Source organism: Lynx rufus, unplaced genomic scaffold (assembly GCF_022079265.1).
Source record: "Lynx rufus isolate CCGP_SWC_20201006 ecotype Redwood Valley unplaced genomic scaffold, mLynRuf1.p SCAF_20, whole genome shotgun sequence".
Lineage (NCBI taxonomy): Eukaryota > Metazoa > Chordata > Mammalia > Carnivora > Felidae > Lynx > Lynx rufus.
In genome coordinates, this window is record NW_025814835.1 from 25,101,250 (window position 1) to 25,122,376 (window position 21,127).

At 50.0% G+C, this 21,127-nt stretch overlaps 1 protein-coding gene across 1 annotated transcript in view; it reads left to right on the forward strand.

The window, feature by feature from the left end:
- MYO5B (myosin VB) overlaps nt 1-21,127 on the forward strand; it is a 203,581-nt gene that overhangs the window by 127,890 nt on the left and 54,564 nt on the right. Inside the window, exons 18-22 of the mRNA XM_047086219.1 lie at nt 3,575-3,686; nt 7,712-7,923; nt 9,720-9,876; nt 11,715-11,954; nt 19,372-19,605. Of these exons, the coding sequence (XP_046942175.1) occupies nt 3,575-3,686; nt 7,712-7,923; nt 9,720-9,876; nt 11,715-11,954; nt 19,372-19,605 (955 nt within the window). The remainder of the gene's footprint in view (nt 1-3,574; nt 3,687-7,711; nt 7,924-9,719; nt 9,877-11,714; nt 11,955-19,371; nt 19,606-21,127) is intronic.

The following is a 21,127-nucleotide window of genomic DNA, read 5'->3' on the forward strand; positions in this document are numbered from 1 at the left end:
TTTGGGAAGCTTTCTAAGCAGTCCACATGCATGAACTCCTTGGCCACCAAAGTGTGGGAGGTACTTCCCAAGGCACTTGATGTCCTCTCCAGTTTGGAGACATCCATGTGGGATGAATCCAGGATGTGACTTGCCTAAGGTCACATCCTGTCCGTGTCAGAGCAGGCTTCTTGGCTTCTGTACTCCCAGCTCGTTCTGTACTGGCCTTGGTGTCTTTGCAGTCACATCTGCCTACCATCTTGTCATTTCCTTGAGCCTGTAACCTCCCTGAGTTATGGAACTGTCAGCAGTTAAGAGATCTTCAAATTAGAACCGTTTGAGGTTTTTAGCCCAGCTAAATGCTGCTCTGATTATTCCCCCAGAGAAATTGCAAACTCGTAGGGAGAGAGAAGACGAGTGAGTACACAAATAACTGTATTGCAGGATGGGGGAGGTGCCCGCAGAAAGTCACACACAAGGTGCTGAGTTGGCTTCAAAGGAGAGCCCACATCTCCCTGTGGACAGGAACAGATGCGTGACGAGGCACATGTTGATGGGCGGGCAGAGGAAGAAGACGACTTAAGACTTCACAAAGCCCTTTTTCTGTGTGTACATCATTCTGTTTGCATCTTGCCCAACGTGGAAGTATCAGAGAGCGAGGCCTGTTTTTAAAACTTGGGGGTTGGGGCAGAAAGAGCTCAGAAGTCTGGTAACATTTGCATGTGTCAAAAACGTACATCTGATTTGTGGCTTATCAGCTCCAGCTCTGGTCCTAGGCCTCCAGAATTGAGATCGGTCAGACCTCAGAAGTTTTCTTGACGTTTATGGTACATGACTGGAATAATTGAAGCAGCATTTAGCTAGGTAGATAGTCTTACATGTTTCCATGTTTAAAGCCACGTGTTCTAGGGGCTCCTGGGTGGCTCAGTCCATTGGGCGTCTGATTTCAGCTTAGGTCATGATCTAGCGGTTCGTGAATTCAAGCCCCACATCGGGCTCACTGCTGTCGGCATGGAGCCTGCTTCAGATCCTCTGTCCTGTGCTCTCTCTGCCCCTCCCCTGCTTGTGCTCTCTCTCCAAAATAAAATAAAAACTGCCTGTTTGAGATGGCCTAGGAGTCGGTGGGCTTGGTTCACAGCCCCTCTGCAGCTGGAGGGGCAGGAAACAACTTGAGCTCAGTCAGTGAAGGGCATAAGGGCAGCAGGAACCTTTCCCCAGACCTAAAAGAGGCCTCAGGGGCTCCTAGCACCTCTCTGCTCTCCCACCGAAGGAATGGGGGGGAATGACTGATAATGGGAATGGGAGCTTTGCAGGAGACTATGAAAACGTTCTGGAACTCCATATTGGGTATGGTTGCGCAACTCTGCAAATATACTAAAATCTATCGTCCACTTTAAAATTTATGGTATGTGAGTTATCTCAATAAAAGTTATAAAAAAAAAAGCAGAACTTCTAAACAGCACTTTTACACTGTAAAAAATGTAAAGGGGGAGAATGCTTTTTGTTACTTGTTCTTAGGCTGACACCCTCTCCGATACCTGTAGCTTTGTTAGACACCTGCCACTGAACCAAGGAAGGTGACGGACGTGATGGAGAGGCAGGGAGCTTGGTCTCCATTTCCCTTTGTCTCCCAGGGTGCTGAGCATGGCCCGGGAGGGAGAGGGGGACCCGAAGGAGGCCCACGCTGGCGGATGGTTGTGGAGCGCAAGGAGGAGCTCCAAAAGGACCAGCCTGCCAAGCATGCCCTGCTCACCACCCAGCAGGGGTTCCTGATATTCCACTGTGCTCCGTTTTTCTCATGAAACTTCTGGAGGACCCCATTTAAAGGCAAATGTGCTTCAGGAGAAAGGGGTACAATCCATTAACTCCTCAATAATACTTCTTGAAAAATTTTTATTTGGTAAATATCTTTTAATGTTGATTTATTACGAGAGGGAGCACGCATGCATGCACTGGGGAGGGAGGGAGGGAGGAAAGCGAAAATCCCAAATAGGGTCCATGTCAGCACGGAGCCCAATGTGGGGCTCGATCTCAAGAACCCGTGATATCATGGCCTGAGCTGAAATCGAGTCAGATGCTCAGCTGGCCAAGCTACCTAGGCACCTCCCACCCCAAGTAACACATGAGAATGAGATGAATGAGTTCACTGGACACTCAGCCAGGCCTCAGATGCACAATCTGGAGGCAGCACCTAAATGATTTCCAAACAGGCGATGAGAACCGCGTGTGTTCCCACGGACAGGGCGTGTATGGCAGCCCCTGATGCCTCTGACGGGGCGAGCTGGGGCTGACGGACGCCTCTGCCGAGGATGCAGAACTGATGGGGACGGATGGCCGAGCTCACCTGCAGAGGGATTCAGATGGGAAATTCTGTCCCCTTAGCGTAGAACTGTGTAGAAACAGAATGTGTGATGTGAGGAGGTTGTGAGCTGGAAACAGGGAAGGAGCATGGAGGGTCAGAGTGAACATCTGTGTGAAGGAAGATTTAAGTAGAGATCTCCTCAGAGGCCGAGAGACAGCCTTGAGGCCTTCTGAAAGAGTCCCTTCCAGAACATACCAAAGCACAATTACTGAAAAGGTGGCGGGATTGTGAGTGCTCTGGGTTTTTTGCTTTTGTTTTGTTTTTAATTGGGAGTTGAATACCTCATGGTGGGCTCACATTACTCTAATGAAACAGGAGAAATGATAGGTGAAATCTGCTTTGGGCAGGAAGATGGTTCTGGGGCACCTGGGTGGCTCAGTCGGTTAAGCATCTAGCTTCAGCTTAGGTCATGATCTCGTGGTTCGTGGGTTCAAGCCCCATGTCGGGCTCTGTGACAGATAGGAGCCTGGAGCCTTCGGATTCTGTGTCACCCTCTCTCTGCTCCTCCTCTGCTCGTATTCTCTCTCAAACAAACGTCAAAATTAAAAGATTTCTTCTAACATATACCAAAACGTGTGAGTGGTAGTGTCACTGGGGGTTAGGATAAGATCAACTTTTATTTGCTGATGTATATTTTCTGCATGTAAATGGGGTGCCTGGGTGGCTCAGTCAGTTAAGCTTCCGATTCTTGGTTTCAGCTCAGGTCATGATCTCACAGTTTCATGGTTCGAGCCTTGTGTCAGGCTTTACACTGATTGTGGAGCCTGCTTGGGATTCTCTGTTTCCCTCTCTCTCCTCTCTCCCACTCATGCTGTGTCTCTTTCTTTCAAAACAAACTTAAAAAAAAAAAAAAGTTTTCAACGAGAAGTACTAACTTTATGAGAGAAAGCCAACATTTAAAACCAAGTTGTGTCCCAGGCAAGGTTCCTCCTCTAGCAGCCAAGGGGAGCTCCGTGCTTGGGCAGAAACCCCGTGAGTGGTCTGGCCTCTGGTCAGTCCTCCCAGAGAGACCTCCAAACCCTCCTTTTTCCTCTTCCACTCATGACTGTATAAGTCAGCCACACACTGAAATTCTCACATTGGAGGAAGACAGTATGTCCAGGAATGGTTTTTTACTGCTCCGAGAACAGCTTTATGCCGGGACTAGCGACCCTATGGGGCACTGAGATGGCTGCGGCCCTTCTGTGGCTGGGAGGCAGGCCATGCCACCTGACGCACCTGCTTTCCCTCCAGGTGGGCCTACCACGACTTCTTCAACCGGTATCGGGTGCTGGTCAAGAAGAGAGAGCTCGCCAACACAGACAAAAAGGCCATCTGCAGATCTGTCCTGGAAAGCCTCATCAAGGTGAGCTGGTGCACCCCTGGAGGCTTACCCGGAATGCCTTGGGAATTGGGGGGGAGTGATCAGCCCTCGTGGTCTTCGTCTTTCTTATTAAAACTGTTTGACATGCTCATGCATTTTCCAACATCAGCGACTTTAAAAGAGAAGTCCCTTCACGTATATAGCGGACTTTTTTCACGTCTCGGCACGTGTAAAAAGTAAAAATGTTTGTACATTTTGTGATGAAGCCGCTACTGGCCTGTGGCTCTGGCTTCTCCAAAGCCTGAGGCTCCATATTATCTGCCCACACCGCACACCTGCCCAGGGGCTCTGACCTAGCCCAGGCACAGCTTGGAAGTCAGCATTTGCGAAAACAGGTGCACTTTTCCTATCTTCTTCTTGCACAGCTGGCCTCCGGCCTTCCCCTAAAGGCTTGTTTTAAATAAAGCAACAGAGGTAATTAACACAACTTGAACTCAAACCTGAGCCTTGAGACTGGAGCTACTTTGGGGCCCTTTGTGAGGGGTGTATCCTAAATATTAGCTCCACAGTATTCAGGGATTCATTCTAGCAGGACATGGTAAAAATGGTCTTGATAAAGGGGTAGATTACATCAAACATCTTCCCTTTCGAAAGGTAACGTAATGGAGAGAACTAGATCAAAAAATTTTCAATTTTAAATACAGTTCACTCTCACACATTGTAGGTGTAAAGGGCATCAACCCCCCCCCCCCCGCCACACACACACATTAAAAAAAAAAAAATTCACATATAACTTCAGACTTCCTAAAAGTAAGCCACTAATGAATAGCCTGCCGTTGACCAGAAGCCTGGTGCATGGTGTCCTGCGTTGCAGACACATGTATCCTTTACTGCAGAGGACAGTCTTTGTGTTAATGCCCAGCCCCTGCTTATAAGCAGTGAGCCGATCACAGCTGGAGCATTTGGAATGAACTAAGTGTATTCCCTAACGAAAACTGTATGAATGTGTGCTGTTTCCTTTGCTTGAAAGACTTTCTTCCTCTTCCCCTTGTCTGCATAGGTTCCACCCTCCTTCCCGACTGGGCTCTTAAAATGCCTTCTGGTCTGCAAAGCCTGTTCTGATCTCCCAGAAGGAGTTAGCGACCCCCGTCCTCTTTTGGCCACTAGCACTCCGTTTCTGTCTTCCATTATTGCATTTACCTACCCCCTTGTCTTGCAGTTGAGAGTTTGTCATTTCACCAGACTATGAACACTGAAATGTCAGGGATCCCGTTGTTGTGTCCCTGGCACCATGACTGGTTCTTACAGGAGCTCTGAGTTTGTGCAGGTGGCTGCATGGGTTCCCAGCTGGGGGAGGGGCAGTCACGACTGTCACCTGCCACTAATAGCTCATGGTTATGAAGCACTTAGGAGTCCCTTTAACCCTTCACATCCCTCTTCTAGTCCTTGCATGGCGCCTTAGGGGGATGCAAGTGTCTTTCTCATTTTGTAGATGAGGAAACTGAAGTATAGAAAGCCGATCAAAGTTCCCCAAGGTGTTACAGGTGGACTGGCTCAACACCCCCCCAGCCACTCTGAATCACAGTGCCCATTGAGCCAGTCTCATTGACTAATGTCACCGTGCATAATTAACCTTTCTGCAGAAAGAATAGGGATCAGTGCTTCAAGACTTCTCCGGGGACCTTGTATTTCCTGTTTCCCTCCCCTTTTGGGGGCCTCATCTAGTCACCAGTGCTACCTAGGGTGAAGCTACATGTTAGCCTAGAAGGGCACCTGCCAGCACTAAGCAAGTGCCAGTGCATTTTAGAACACAGTGATGAGGAGAGAAGCTGGTGGCATGTGGGCCAGGCAACAGGTGCTTAATAGCTGGGAGTTTAATGGGAGGGAGGCTGGGGCCAGCTTCATGAGGTCGTTCATGAGTGATTGTCTCCTCCTACAGGGATTGTAGGAATGCCCTTCATCCCCTACTGGAGTTTGTTTATTCTTTAATCCCACCAGCGTGTATTGCATCCTTTCTACGTACTCTAACCTAGAATGGTTGCTCACCGTGAGCCTTCTAAAAGAGCATAACACATGCGCCCTGCCCTCCAGGATGCTAGTACCTGGTGTGATTATAGACCCCACCGGAGGGAATCAGATTATGGAGACTTGAGCCTTGATCGTGACAGGGGAGCAGAATATTAGCAAGCGTCCGCTGGAGTCCAGGGAGCGTAAGGAAATATGTGTGCACGGCGTGCGGAGAGGAGATGGTGTTGCAGAGGGGGCGTGGTGCGGCGAGAGACCGCTGGCCTGGGAGTCCCTGCATGCCAGGCTTTGGTCTTGGCATCCGTGAGGTAAAAGGAGTGGCTTGGGGTGGATTGCTGAGATTCCGTTCTGCCCCCTCAGTCTACGATTCTTAGAGGAGCTCTCAGAAGATCACCCCTGATTGAGTGGTATGTGAACGGTGTCGTCCGCAAGTTCCGAGGGTTAGAGAAAGCAGGTCTAAGGTAGGGGACGTGCCCCAGACACGTGGGCTGAGGAGAGAGTGGCCATCAGGCTAGTGGTGACTAGCTACAGCAGGTGGGACCTTCAGAAGGATCCTTACTTATGAAAACAGTGGCTTTGCAGACCAAGTCATACCCTTCCTGGTGGTTTTTCCAGAAGAGGAAACAAGCGTGTGTGCTCTGGTTCCTGGGATGCAGCAGACACCCCCAGGCCCTGGCTCTGCTGAAGCCTGAGCTGCCAGGCGTCTTTCCGGACTGTGAGGGCTGAGCCACCCACCTTTTGCTCCCTAGCCCCTCTTCACTGAGAGGGAGCCCTGGCCAGTAGGGCAGTGATGAAGGCAGGGCCTCAGCTGCCTGGGGGCTTCTCCCCTCATCCAGCCCATCCCTCCCAGCGTGTGCTGAGGGCCCACTGGGCACATGGCCCTGAACAGAGGCAGGGATGAGGACCAGGCCCACACCTGACCTCTCCCAGCTTCACCTGCGGCCTGGCTGTGAATGGGGACAGTCGGCGACCGTCCAGCTGGACGCTGTGTCCCAGCTTAGGCAGTTCCATCTTGCCTGTGTGAGGAACCTGTAAAACGTGGTGATTCAGCATTATTTCAGAGCCGTTTGTCAACCTGAGACATTCTATCATGTGTGTGTTTTTCTTAGACCTTGGCTCATTACTTCTTCCTTATGGTCTTCGTGCTGATGAACAAAATTAGATAGGAGTTTATCTACGAAGAGCACTCAGTTACAGCGGGTTAACTATCCAGTCCTCTACCCCAGCTTGTCTGCAAGCACACTGCTGGGTCGTCTTTCCTTAGCCACAGGGGTGAGCACAGGGAAAGGTAATTAACATTAACCTAATTAGATACAATTAAGACAGTAATTATATGTCAAATCTCAAAACCTAGTCTGAAGTCAAATAAAATTTCTTTGGAGAGCTATATGCAATCTGAAATTATGCATACAATGGTGTGGCCATTTGAGGATAATCTTTGTAAAATGATCTGAGCGGGTCATTTCCTTGCTCAGAGCACCACCAGGGGCTTCCCATCCCAGTTGTGTACTGTGGCCTGCGGGGCCTTTGGTGATTTGTTCTTTCTGCCCCCACACTTGACCCTCCTTGACTTTTCTGTTCCTCAAACATACCCAGCTTTTGCTACCACAGGACATTTGCATCTGTTCTACTCTTCTCCTGGGGATGCCTCCTTTAGTTTATTTAGGTTTTTGCTCAAATACCACCTCCATAAAAACGCCTTCCTAGATTACCCTATTTAAGCATCCCCATCCCACCCTTAAATCCCAAGTTTTACTGTCTTCAGAATCTTCGCTGCCTGAAAACCTTGCCTTGGTTTGCTTGCCTTTCTCCTCTCACCATGATGTCAGTTGCCTGACGGCAGGCATCTTGTTCAGTGCTGCGGCCTGGACACCGTAACCCCATGTCTAATAGTAGGGACTTAGTGTCTGTTCAGTGAATGCTGAGAGTTGGGGTGTGTCTCAGGAGCAGGGGTATCCAAGCTCTGACCAGGGAACGCTGCATGGAAGACTGGATGGTAGGGTATGTTACCTCACTGATGCTCCCCTCCCTGCTTTGTAAAGGATCCCGACAAGTTCCAGTTTGGCCGCACCAAGATCTTTTTCCGGGCAGGCCAGGTGGCTTACCTGGAGAAGCTTCGGGCTGACAAGTTCCGGGCAGCCACGATCATGATCCAGAAAACTGTCCGGGGCTGGCTGCAGAAGGTGAAATACCGCAGGCTGAAGGCCACTACCTTAACTCTGCAGCGGTATTGCCGAGGGCTCCTGGCCCGCAGGTGAGCCAAACTGGGGCACATCTGGTGTGTCAGGTCGCGGGGGAGGGGGGCTTGGTTGGTTGGCCTCCCTCAGCCTGATTAGAGTGGTTCTTTCTGCACCCAGCTTTCTCTCAGGAACTCCCAGTCTCCTGGTTCTCCCAGTCTGTCCCCATCCCACCAGCACTAATCTAGGATGGGCCCTGTGTGCCACAAAACCACTATTTTCCCTTTGCCTAAATCCCAAAGTAATCTTCTTTTAGAAAAAACAGACCAATTCAGCCTTCACCTCTTCCACTAAGCTTCTTTATTTTATAGCACCATTTTCCAAATCCCCCGGGAGTTTGGGAATGAGAGCTGGAAAGATCCTGGAAGGTCCTTAGGGTAGATTCATTGCATGGAGCCAGTACTGAGGGTATGACTTTAGCCACAGGTGGCTATGCAGGGGCAGAGCAGCCCAGCACCATGCAGCCCAAACTACTTTCCCTCCCACCTGGTCTCGTTGGGTCGATAAGCCTCTCCACCGAGAGGGCACGTGGGACACGGCCTCCCACGAGACCCACCCCTCGTTCTAGATCCGCGAGCTCACGATGTAGGGATTTCCTTATTCCATGAAGTCTTGCATTTGGAAGTCAAACTTTGACAAGTGGCTGTTCAGTCACTTCTGCTGGAACATTAAAAGGAAAAAAAAGCCCCTGAGTTACAAGCCAGATCAGGCATCCTTTGTATCCGAAAGTTCGAGATTGCTCATGCTGGCCTTCACATCCTTGCTGTAGGCTGTTTCCCCGGGCTTAACCAGAGATGACGAATGCCACTGATCACCTCTGAATCACCAAGAGATGATCTCTGGAACAAAAGCTATAGAAATAGAAAGTTGTCAGTAGCACCAACGCTAAGTAATCGTCAGCAGTCTGTGCCCGTAAGCCAAGTCATTGCTGAGTGCCCCTGTGTGTGCAACTCTGTCTTACCCAGAGGACAGGGAGAACCTAAAACAGAGTTGGCCTGTGTTCTCCCTGCGGGAGTTCGTGCCCCGGGGGACATGCAGGGCCCACATAGGGAGAAAGTACCTACGAAGAGTTAGACTGTCGAACCAGACTCCCTTCACGCGGGGTGGGGCTGGTGGGTTCCCTCCTCCTCCTCCCCGGCTCTGCTAGAGGACTTCTGAGAGCCTTTCTAACTTTTAATGTTCTGAGTTTCTGAACACTTACTATGCACCTGGCATCAAACGAAGCCCTGAAGGGTAAGAAGTGTCAGACTAACTCTGTCTTACTTGGGGGGTGTGGTGGGGAATGGAGAAGCGAAACAAGAAAGTAGAGATGTCCATGCTTCATGCGTCCTAGATGGAAAGGGCAGGGGAGATGAGAGAGCAGAGAGATAGGGTGCAGGCCTGTGAAGGTTTTATTCATTCAGCAAATATATACCAAGCACCTACAGGCCTGGTCCTTGCTAGATATGGGGGGCATGATTGAGAGCTGGCTGTTGGCATCTCCAAGCTGAGTGAGGTATCGGAGACTGACAGAAGTGTAAACGTGGTGTCAGTGGGGACTGCCCAGGTTGGTGTGAGGGGTTCACGGGAGGGGGAGTGAGCAGGGCTTGGGAGGCTCAGACTGAGCTTTAAACTTTTGGGAAGACCTCTTAGACAACACGGAAGATGCTCATGCTGCCATTCAGGGACTGAGCTCCAGGTGCCCGTGGCATTGCTGTGTTCTGAGAGTGTGATCAACATGGGCTCAGCCTGGAGCGTCCAAGCACATGGCTTGCGTTCACACGCGGCTCCCAGGCCTCCGTCAGCAGGGCCCGCCTGCGCTCTCCCTCCCCAGGCTGGCCGAGCATCTGCGGAGGACGCGAGCAGCCATCATGCTCCAGAAGCAGTACCGCATGCGGAGGGCCCGCCTGGCCTTCCAGAGGGTCCACAGGGCCACCGTCACCATCCAGGCCTTCACTCGGGGCATGTTCGTGCGGAGAATCTACCAGCAGGTGTGTAGCCACTCCCCCCACCCCGCCAGCCCTGCCCCGGGGACTCAGGGGCTGCAGACTGGGAGTCAAAGCAGCAGCAAATGGATTGTCACCACCACGAACAATTGTGGGTGTGCTCCTAACTTTCTTCTAAGTGATTTGACACCTTTGCTCCCACTGAGTCCTTTCAAAGTCCCACAAAGTATAGTATATCAGAGTCTTCCAGAGAAACGGAACACGTGTGTGTGTGTGTGTGTATACAAATATGGGGACTCTCAGGAAATTGTCCACATGGTTATGGATGCTGGGAAGTCCCATAGTCTACCATCTATAAGCTGGAGGCCCAGGAAAGGCAGGGGTGTAAATCAGTCCACGTCTGAAGGCCTAAGAACCAGAGGAGCCGATAGTGTAAATCCCAGTCCCAGTGCAGGAGAAAATGATGTCCTAACTCAAGCAGTGAGGCAGGAGGAAAGGGGCGAATTCCCCTTCCCTCTGCCTTTTGTTCTCTTTGAGCCCTTAGGGATGATGCCCTCCCACATTGCAGGGAGGACAGTCCACTCATTCAGATGTTCATCTACTGTAGAAACGCCCTCAGACGCACCAGAAGCAGTGTTTAATCTGGGCACCGTGAGGCCTGGCAAGTCCACACGTGAGAGTAACCATCATAGGTTGGATGGGTGCGTGTCATCATGCTCCTTTGACAGCTGAGATGCTCGGGGACGCTGTCCCCTGCCCAAGGGCACTTGGTCAGCCAGTGGCAGAACCTGGTGACCTGTCTTGGGCTCGCTCAGACTTGAGAGCAGAGGGCAATATGAGGTATCATCAGGTCTCACCGCTTCATTTAGTGGGTTAGGAATCTGAAGCCCAGCAAGGTAAGGTCAGGGCAGCAGGACCCCGACCTCCCTGCCAGGCCATTATTCCAGCGAAGCCGAGTTACCCAGTAGCCTTGAGTCAGGACATAGCCATTCCAGCATATCACTCCGATACAGCTGAAGCCCAAAGCTAGGATGAAGGACAGATTGGAAGGAAAGGTCTAAAATATTCTTTTTTCCTAAAGAGAACATTTTTCTCTTTTATGGTCAGAGAAGGTCTGATTTTCTAATAAAACACTGAAGTGACCGTGAAAAATCAAATGTGATCAGACACCAGGGTGGCACCGAGTGATGTAAGATGGGGAAACCGAAGTCAGTGGGAGGTCGTTGTGCGAACGTTCCTGGGAGATCAGTGACATCTGTGTGATGTCCTCAGGGAAGGGGCACATGACATTTGGGAGGTACTAGGCTTGAACCCAGCTCTATCTTAGAGCTGTGATACTGGGCATATTTGTTCATTTATTCATTTATCCCACAAATACTTCTTTTGCAAGGCATTAGGGTGGACACATTGAGGATCTCGTTTTCTGAGTGGTTGGTAACTTGATAGAAAAAGGAAAGTGAATTACAAGCCATATTTGTACCTATAAGTCATTGGCTCATCATGGACTCTGACTAGAGAATCTCATCCCCCGGGCTCCCCATCACCAGGGAGGGGAGCTGAATCTGTTGAATGGGAAGATGCCAGCAGGGTTTATCTTCAGGTCCCTCCAACTTGGGAGGTTTTTATGCTGTGGTTCCCTAACCAATAAACTACTAAAAACAAGAGTTTAACAGCTGCCTCTCTGCAGGTAGATAGACTGCTGCAGAACTTAGTTAAAACTTGTTCATGAAACAAATGGACACCAAAACTTTGTCAGGCATGTCCTCTCTGCATCTCCTAAAACTAGGCCAGCCTTGGCTCTCCCTTCCTCCAGGCAGTATGTGAGCGTCCCTCATTCCTGTCCTGCAGTGCAAACCCACCAGGTGTGTGCTTGTCCCTACCAGGTCCTCATGGAGCACAAGGCCACCATCCTCCAGAAGCACGTGCGGGGCTGGGTGGCACGTAGGCGCTTTCAGCGGCTGCGGGGCGCGGCCATCGTCATCCAGTGTGCCTTCCGCATGCTTAAGGCCAAGCAGGAGCTGAAGGCCCTCAAGATCGAGGCCCGCTCAGCAGAGCACCTGAAACGTCTCAACGTGGGCATGGAGAACAAGGTGGTCCAGCTGCAGCGGAAGATTGATGACCAGGTCAGCACCAGGAGCTCCCTGCCAGGGGTTGGGGGCTGTGGGAGGCACCAGGGGGGCCTTTGAGAGAAATCCTCAGGGAACTGCTTGTGTCAGAGACCTGAGGGAGCACAGACATCCCGAGAAGATCACTCGGCAGGAACGTCTACTGACTATGGCAGACAGAATAGTGCCCCCAAAGATGTTTGCATCCTAATTCCCAGGGCCTGTGAATATGGGACCTCACACAGCAAATGGGACTTTGCAGATGGGATTAAGGGTCTTGGGATGGGGAGACAAGCCTGGATTATTTGAGCGGGCCCAGCGTATTCACAAGGGTCCTTGCAAGAGGGAGGCAAGAGGGTCAGGTTCAGAAAGGATGTGGTGACAGAGGTTGGAGTGAGGCAGGGCCATGAGCCCAGGATGCAGGCAGCCTCCAGGAACTAGAAAAGCAGTAACATGAATTCCCCACTGGAGCCTCCAGGAGGAACACAGCCCTGCTCTGACCCCTTTTAGGCTTCTGACCTCCAGAACCATAAGGTAATAGATTTGTGCTGGTAACTTTATGGTAATTTGTTACTACAGTAGTCAAAATCATGGTCTCCTGCCCTTGTAGAGGCAGCCTGGGGTAGTCATCTTAGCTGATGTTGATGGGGAGGTTTCGCTGCCTGCCAGGCTCTGTCCTGGTGCTTTGTATGAACTTGTTTAACCCTCACAACAGCCCCATAAGGTGAATAGCATCATCCTCCATTCTTGCAGGTGGAGGTCACACAGGTGACCTTGGAAGGCCATGATTTGAACCCCACTGGTCTGGCTCTGGAGCCCATGTTCTTTACCACTTTGCTCTTTGGCCTCTGTTTCGTTGTGTGGTGGGAAAAACACATGTTTTGGAATCCGAAAGAATCCAGTTCACATTCAACTCTGCTGCTTAGAAACCAAGTGACCTGATCCCTCCACGCCTCAGTTTTCTTATCCATAAAATGGGGCTTCTAGGGCTGGAAGAAGAGTGAGTGAACATGCACAAAGGATCTGGTATGCACTCGGGAGCCTAGGAAATGGTTACCACTATTATATTTATGCTTTTTCCTTTTCCTACCCTAACCACCTTCTCAACCAGTCCCACAAGTGACAAGTCATTGGTCAGGTCTCTATGGGTGTGTGGGGTATTGTGCAGGGCACTGCAGGGAATCCGAAACAAGCCCAGGATGCTCGACACCCCCCACCAGGTTGGAAAGATGAGAAAGGCATGTGTGCACACACTCCCATACACCCACTTTTTTGGTGGCTCCAGTGGCCAATCTTCTTCATTCTCCTCTTTGGAACAACTTGGTACTTGACAGTTTCTGGTGCTTTGTTAGGCTTGGTGAGCAGAGGGTGACTTTGACACACATGGATGCTGTATTGCAAGGGAACAATATTAAGGTAGTGTGGCCAACAGCACCCACTACCCTGATGATTTCCTGTGCACTCTCACGTGCCACGCCCTGTGATCAGTGTTTTATGTTCACTCTCATTTGATCCTATAGCAACTTTGTGAAGTGATTTTACAGATGAGGAAATTGTGGATCAGGGACATTAAGTACCTTGCTGAGGTCACAGAATTAGAAAGTTCTAGAACCAGCGTTCCAGCCCGATCTGTCTGATCCCACAGCCATAATGAGGATGATGCTAGTTTTCTTAACCCCAAACATCACTAAAGTGTTAGCCCTTCCCTGTGTATTGTCCTTGCTAATATGGGTTCCCAGCGTTGAAAGCAGGCTCACAGTTAGTTTGCCTCATGCAGGGTAGTAAGATGACCATAGGAGCAGGCTCCTGCAGTGGCCTGGAGGGTTTCAATCACCTCCTGAGAAAGGACAGGGGAAAGGGAGGGAGAAGAACACAAAGAATGCCACAGTGTGTTTGTGCAGTGTTGAGAGAGAATCCGAGTTGGAATCACCAGGCACTGCCCTGGAGGTCACTCCCTTGTATTGCATCTATTCTAGGCTGGGCGTTTTTTAAGCTTCACAAGACCACAATAGGGCAAGAAAATAAGCCATTTTATACTTAACCACCTACCCCAAACAGCAGCCCAGAAGTATTGTATAGACGGTAGTAAAATGTCCCTGCTTCTCTGCTCTTGCAAAGAGCAGTCTTCTCAAGAAGAAGCTGTTGTCCTGGATGTTTATGTTCCTGATGTGAGTTCAACAGGGTGTCTGTTTTGCTTGAGTACTTAGGGAGCAATACAGCAAGTTGAAGTGCAGGATGGAGGACACTAGGTACCTGCCCCTGGTCGGCCTGCAGTGATCATGCCCAGTCGTGGATGAAGGCACATCTGCCCAGAGGGATAGGACTGGAAAGGATTGGCCATTTGAAAAACTCAAGTACAGGGAGGGGCCCAGGTTTTGTTATTGTCACTGTCATTGTTCTGGCCATTGATCACTGACCACAAAAGACATTTGCATAGTTAAAATTTGCCAATTAACCTTCTGAGTAAAGTGTAGTCAGACGAGTGGCTTTGTTGGCCACCCTGCCGGGAGCCCTGTGTCCTGCCCAGTCACTGCAGCCCTCGGTTTCCTGCCCCAGGGCCCTGCATTGGCGTTGCTGATTTCTGAAGTTAACTGGTGAGGTTAAAAATAAATCTGATATTTTACAACCCACGTGCTGGAACATCAAAGAGAAGCAGATTTAAAAGGCCTATTTTTAAAAAGAGCTTTTTGCCTTAAGCTTCCTGCTTGGCAAACATCTGTGAGTGGTGGCAGGTGCTATCCACCCTGGGCAGGCTGCCCTACGTGCAGAGGGTGATCAGAAGAGGCAAAAGGGGTGGATTAGATCCTGCTTCCTGGTACCCCTCCCTGCATTGCCCAACTATGTACCAGGCACATTCTCCTGTATTAATTTATGTAATCCTCACCAGGACCCTGTGAGATAATCTCATCCCCACTTTAAACTGAGGCACAGAGGCTAAGCAGCCTGCCCAAGGTCACACACTAGTAAGTAGCATGGCTAGGATTGAAAAACTTGGCAGTCTGGCTCCAGAGAAGGTTCTGTCCCCAACCAAATTATAGGATATCTGCACATGAGGAGATTCTTTTGACTTAAGAGAATTCCTCAATCCGAGGAGGACTCTTAGCTTTGTTTTGGGTTCATTCACATATAGATGGCATTGTCCTTGGACCAGTTGGTCTTCTACAGTGGGGTGTGTGACCCGGTATCAAACATGCTTGACATTCTTTCGTGAGAAGGAGGCATCAGCATAATCTTGGTACCAGGTCTTCAGAGATGCTTGTTTATTGAAGTCTCTTGGCAGACGGGGCTGGCCATTTGGAATTGTCTTTCTGTTCTTTGTGTAATGCCCAGAGACAACTCTGGTCACTGCTCTCCTGACACACGAGGTTCTTAGGCCAGAAGGAGAGGACAGGCAAAGACATCCCAAGGTATTTGTCAGAGCAGCATGGGGTAGTGGACAAAATCCTAGCTGGATGGGGGCCTGAGTTCTGTCTCAGTTACACTTGTACCAGAGTTGACAGCTTGGGATTATGGCTGAATATGTAAGTGGAGATTGGCCTGAGATTTCTAAAGTAACCTCTAGCTCAAAAATTAACCGATGCTATGATGTGGCTAAAGTAGTGGTTGCCAACTCCAGGCTGCACTATAAGATTACCTGGTGGAGTTTTTTTGTTTTGTTTTAAAAGTATTCCTAGTGTCAAGGAGTCAGCAAAGGAGGAAATTGAAGGATAACACAAGGGTAAGGTTAGTGCCAAAATTCATGGCTAAGGTTTCGTGCACCCAACTAAAGTGACAAGACAAAATTGGCACCAAGTTCCCAAGCAAACAGAAAGAAGGAAATAGGATCATTTGAGAGTTTAAGAGAAAAACTGTTGGAAGAGGATTGGAGCTGTCCCTTGTACTGAAACTTTTTCCTGTGGGCTTTTGTAATCTGTGATCTCAGAAACTGCTACTTCAGAATATCTTTAAACAGTAAATAACAGTAACAGTTCCTGGGGCCGTTTCTTACACCGTCCCTGATGCAGGCCTGTGCTGTGACATTTTTTAGCCAAAATGATGTAGGCTATGAACTTGGCTGTCTACAATTCTGGCTTTATTCAGATACAACATGTGGAGTGAGTAGGCCATTTGAACCTACAATTTTTCTTTTATAATGAGGGTCAAGTTTTAGACCTTTAAGAGTACAATGCTGTATTTAAATGTTTTATCTGAAAAAATATGATAGAATTATATGGATTCAGTTAGTAGCCTTTTAAATCAGACTGGTTCAGTATATTTAGTATACACTGAGTAGATACGTTAAATTGGTTATTTTATGATTCACAAGAGCATCCAAGTACGTTTGAGAAATAGCATAATTCACAGTTTTCTGGCCTCTGGTGCCTCAGTTTCCTTAACTGAAATGGGGATATGAATCAGTCTCACTACATAGGATTTTGAGAATTGGATGGAGTTAGTATATGTGAATTATGTAGTACAGTGCCTGCCCCATAGTAAGCACCCAATTGAGTGCTGGTAGCACATGTGAAACATGTTATTTTTCATGATGCAGATAGTCTTGCAATGATTTCCTCACCTCCTTCCCCAGGGGTCTGTAGACCATTAATTGGGAACTACTTGAAGCCTCTTCCATACAGTTCGGCAGGTTGTTCACTGCACAAGGATAGTTGGCTATGGGGACAAATAGGGCTGAAGACCATCCTATGCTCTGCTCATCTGACTGTGAGCCCTGGAGCATTGCTGCCCTGTGGAATCTGTGCACCCCTGCAGCTGTGTCCATGCAGAGACGCAGCTCTGTGGACCTCCTTCCTCCCTGGAGGAGGTGCCCTTTCTGGTTTATACAAAAGTGCTGTAGAGGTCAGCACAGGTCTTGGGATCATGGACTAGAGGAACGGGTGAATGCCATATCCCTCAGGTGGGGTAATACTTCAAGCCTAAAAAATCTTGCCAAGCAGACCTTTGAGAGGGGAAAAAAAGCTTTTGAAAGAGTAACAAATAGGAGAGTCTCAAGTTACCTTCCCAAACAGGTTTCTTGTTGGCAGTTGAGGACAGATCTGTGCCCTTCAGTAGTAGGGGCAGGGTGAGCATCCTCTCAGGATATCTGAGGAACCCAAGGAGACTAGGGGTCTGTCTGGAAATCCCCAGATTCTGGTATTAGGAAAGGGCCTTCACTGGGGCAGGACAGAGTGGGCCAGCTCTCCAGGTCCTACTGACAAAGGCAGCTCTGAGGAGCTTAGCCGCCATTGTAAGGAGGGTTTCTGGGGTCTATGGGGGAGCAAGTCCCCACCTTCCACCCATACATACCCCGTGTCAGGCTTGGCTGCACAGCCATGGGCACCTGATATGGACCTCACGGTATGAGGATAAGATGGGAAACTGCTGGGTCCTTCTGGGGTCTTCCTTTCTGAAATCATGGCTGCAGAGCTCAAAATGTGCAGCTGTAGTGAGTCCCCAGCAATGATTTTTGGATGCTGCTGATGACCTAGGGAGGTGCCCAGGTGCTGCTCTTAGGAATCTCCCCACCACCTCAGGTGATCAGCCAAGGGTTCAGACTGAGCAAAGAAGACAGCTCCCGTTTATGGGGCACTTACTGTGTGTCAGGCATCAGGATATCCCTGAATCTTGATGAAACTCCAAGGAAGGGCTTACCATTGTCCCCCTTCCACATATGAGGAAACTGGGGCACAGAGAAGTCGAGTGATCTGATCGGACGTATGCAGCTGATCAGGGATAGAGCTGAGATCTGAACACAAGTCTGTCTGCCTTCATCCACTCTTAACATCCTGACTTCCCCGAGTCCCATGTCCACCTGGATGTTAGCATCCACGAAGAGTCGACCTCCTGGAGAGTCACGTTATCTTTGCATGAGGGTGCTAGGGTGTCCTCTGTGTCTGTGGCAGGATGCTGTCCTCTGCAGAACATAGTTCTCCCTGAGAGTCTACAGAGGAGTGGGAGGTGCCTGTGCCCCTTGCCACCACCACCATATTTTGTGCCTTCTTCCATACTCCACACTAACTCCAGTCGGAAACCCCTAGAGCCCAGTCCTCTGCTCCACTCTCGTGATGATCTGAGCCAGCTATACCATCTGGAGGTGACCGTTGGGCTGAACCTAACTGCCAGTCTGGAGTGGAGAAGAGTGGACATGGCTAACCCACCACACACTCCCTCCCTGAGTCCACTCCCCTTGTGCAGAGACCTTTCAGCCTCCAGGCAGAGGACTCAGACCAGGGCAGGGGTGGGTACAGGCAGGATTGAGTTTTCTAAACGGATGACACCTAACTGGATTTCTCATGATTACTTCAAGCAGCGCTGGCTGCCAGACCAGACATAAGGGCATTTCCTATTGTAACCGGAGGATTTCCCTGGACTGTAGGAGAGTCTCTTTCTGTGACATGAAAACAGGACATGTTCTACTTGGACACCAACAGCAGGTCCCAGGCTTGAGGTCCCACAGCACGAATGGCATCGTGCACTGGGCCCAATGGACATTCTTCGGCTTTCCGTGAAGCTTAGTTTCTGATGTGAATTAGTAATTGATTCCTGATGCCCCAGTGTATTGGTATTTTAACCAACAGCTCTGGTCTACTTGGAGCTCCCACAGAGAATAGCAATGAAGAATAATCAGTGGCTGTTGGTTGCTTGGAGAGCCTTACTTCACTTTCCCCACAGACCTCTTTCAGCGGGTGCTCTCAAGTCCTGCAGCACCAGTTTTTGCCCATGTTGACACGAGCAGTTGACATTGGCCCTAGGTCCCCCGTGTTTCCTCTGTGTGAGCCCTTCTGTAGTGCCCTTGCAAACCTGTACCAGGCACCTGGGGGGATGTTTCTCACTTTCCTGTTGTTCACTTGGGTGCCCAGTCTGTAGGGGCACAGCATGGACGAATCTGCCAGGGCATCAGTCTGTGGAGTCAGTGTCTTACAGGGTGAGGTGACAGGTGGTGAGAGGGACCCCGGGGCCCTGTAAAGGGCCTCCTTGGAGGAGGGGATACTGAAGGGGTCCTTTGTCTTTGAGCTGGCGATTAGGTTGCAACTCTTTGTGCCAGCAAGTCCAAGGGCAGGAGGGCCCTGTGTAAAAGAGCAAGAAAACCTGAAAAGCAAAGGCTGCAGATCCAGGAAGCCAGCTACGTTGTTCCCACAACTTAAAATTTGCTGCAAGGTCTGTCCAGCTAAATGTAGAAGGCTAACTGCTGTCAGCCAGCTTCCAGCTCTGCCCTCGCTCAGAAACACTTCTTGAATGTCAGTTTTGGTGTTTTTTCTGTTCCTGTATTTCTCCTGGGTTCACAATAGGGTTCTGTCAGGGGGGATGCTGGGAAAGCACTCAAGTATGCAGTGATTGTGAGATTTAATTCCACCTTGGAAGTTCCTTTTTTTTTTTTTTTTTTTAACTGCCATCATGTTTTTTTCCTGCCCCAACAACCTTACTCTCCACCTCTCCCTCTCTGCTGGCTTTCTCACAGAACAAAGAGTTCAAGACTCTGTCGGAGCAGTTGTCGGCGGTCACCTCCACACACACCATGGAGGTAGAGAAGTTGAAGAAGGAGCTGGCCCGCTACCAGCAGAGCCAAGGTGAGGACGGCAGCCTGAGGCTGCAGGAGGAGGTGGAGAGCCTGCGGGCGGAGTTGCAGAGGGCCCACTCAGAGCGCAAGATCCTGGAGGACGCCCACACCAAGGAGAAGGACGAGCTGAGAAAGGTACGTCGAGGCCAGAGAGAGCCGCTTGGCGGTGGCCTGGCCTCCAAAGCACCCCTTCCGAGACCATTTCTTCTTCCAGCTGTAAAATTGACACAGACTTTACTGGGGCTTCTGCCCACAAACTGACCATCCCTCTGCATTTGGACGTGAAGTGTGCCTGCTTTGGGGTTAACACACATGAGCACGTGCCATTCACCGAACAAGTGTTATGTTTCACCATTGGCTGAACACAATGGCATCCCCTGAAAGGAATACACATGTGTGCCTCGGGGCATATTTCTTACAGTCTAGAAATAGCCACCACATCGTCTCTGTGGCCTGAGCCCTTGTTAGCAAGAGGCGTGGTACAGAGGTAGTGGCCTTTCTTCTTGACATTGCAGGGATTGGGGCAACCTTTAGACATCCCTACTTGTAGCAATCATATTTTGGGGACTTTGCCTTAAGTGTCAGTGCCGATGGTTTCAGCCTGACTTGTCCATTCTGGTTGGTGTGCTCTGTTTCTCTCTACCGCATAAAATAGAACTTCTTGGGATTGGCCCCCACTCCCCCATCTCAAAGTCCGGATACGAAGATTCCCTTCTCCTCTCCCAGGTTAGCTGTTCAAACCAGGAATGTGCCAAGTGCCCATTGGAGAGTCCTCCATGGATGCAGGGCACAGCCATTTGCTCCTGCATCTCTGCAGTGACCCACAGACCACAGGGCAAATAGCGCCTCGCCCCATCATTTAGTGCCTCCATCACTGGAAGGTCACAGTGGGGTGAGAAGCTAAGGATGAGGGAGGGATTCAATGTTCCTAATTTTGGAATAATAACTTTAAGTGTTTAAACATTGAAGCGGGCTAAATGCTGCCTCAGAAAGGGTCCTGGGGTAGATCTTGCAATGGCCAGATTCTCATCCCTGTACTGCCATTGCCAAGCCCACATGGGAAAACTTACTGGCCTTGGTTCTCTCATATGTTTGTCTGTTTTTAAACAGTATAGATCATCTCTCAGGTTTCCAGTGAATGTGGCAACTGGCCAACTCCATGAGATACTATTTGGTGGCTTCTAGAAGGAAAAGTCCCCCAGCCCTGCTCCATAGTGCTTCCCTCTTCCTCTGCCCATTACCTTCTCCTGGCCTGAGAGTCCCCCAGACACCACTAGGGAACATGCAGGCTGCTGTTAGAGATGACGGAGTACAAAGCCACTTGGGCCGGCTCATGCTGAACTTGCCTACATCATTTCCCCGTCCCAGGCAGAATTTCCACACCACCAGCCACTGCTTTCCCTGATCCTGCGGATTTCCCAGGTGTCGGAGATGGGGCCCACACGGGGACTGGGTGATGAATGAAGTGAGACCTGGGGCTTCCTGGTCGCATGTGGCTAGCCCAACACAGAAAAGTAGGAGCTTCTGTCCCCAGTATGCCACCCAGAGAAACCTGTCAGCTCACCCACCAGGAGGCCTGAGGTGGACTTCATTCTTTGAGATAAAGCATGGGGTGCTAGGAAGCTCCTGTTCGAATGTAGCTGTAAGCCTGTCACCT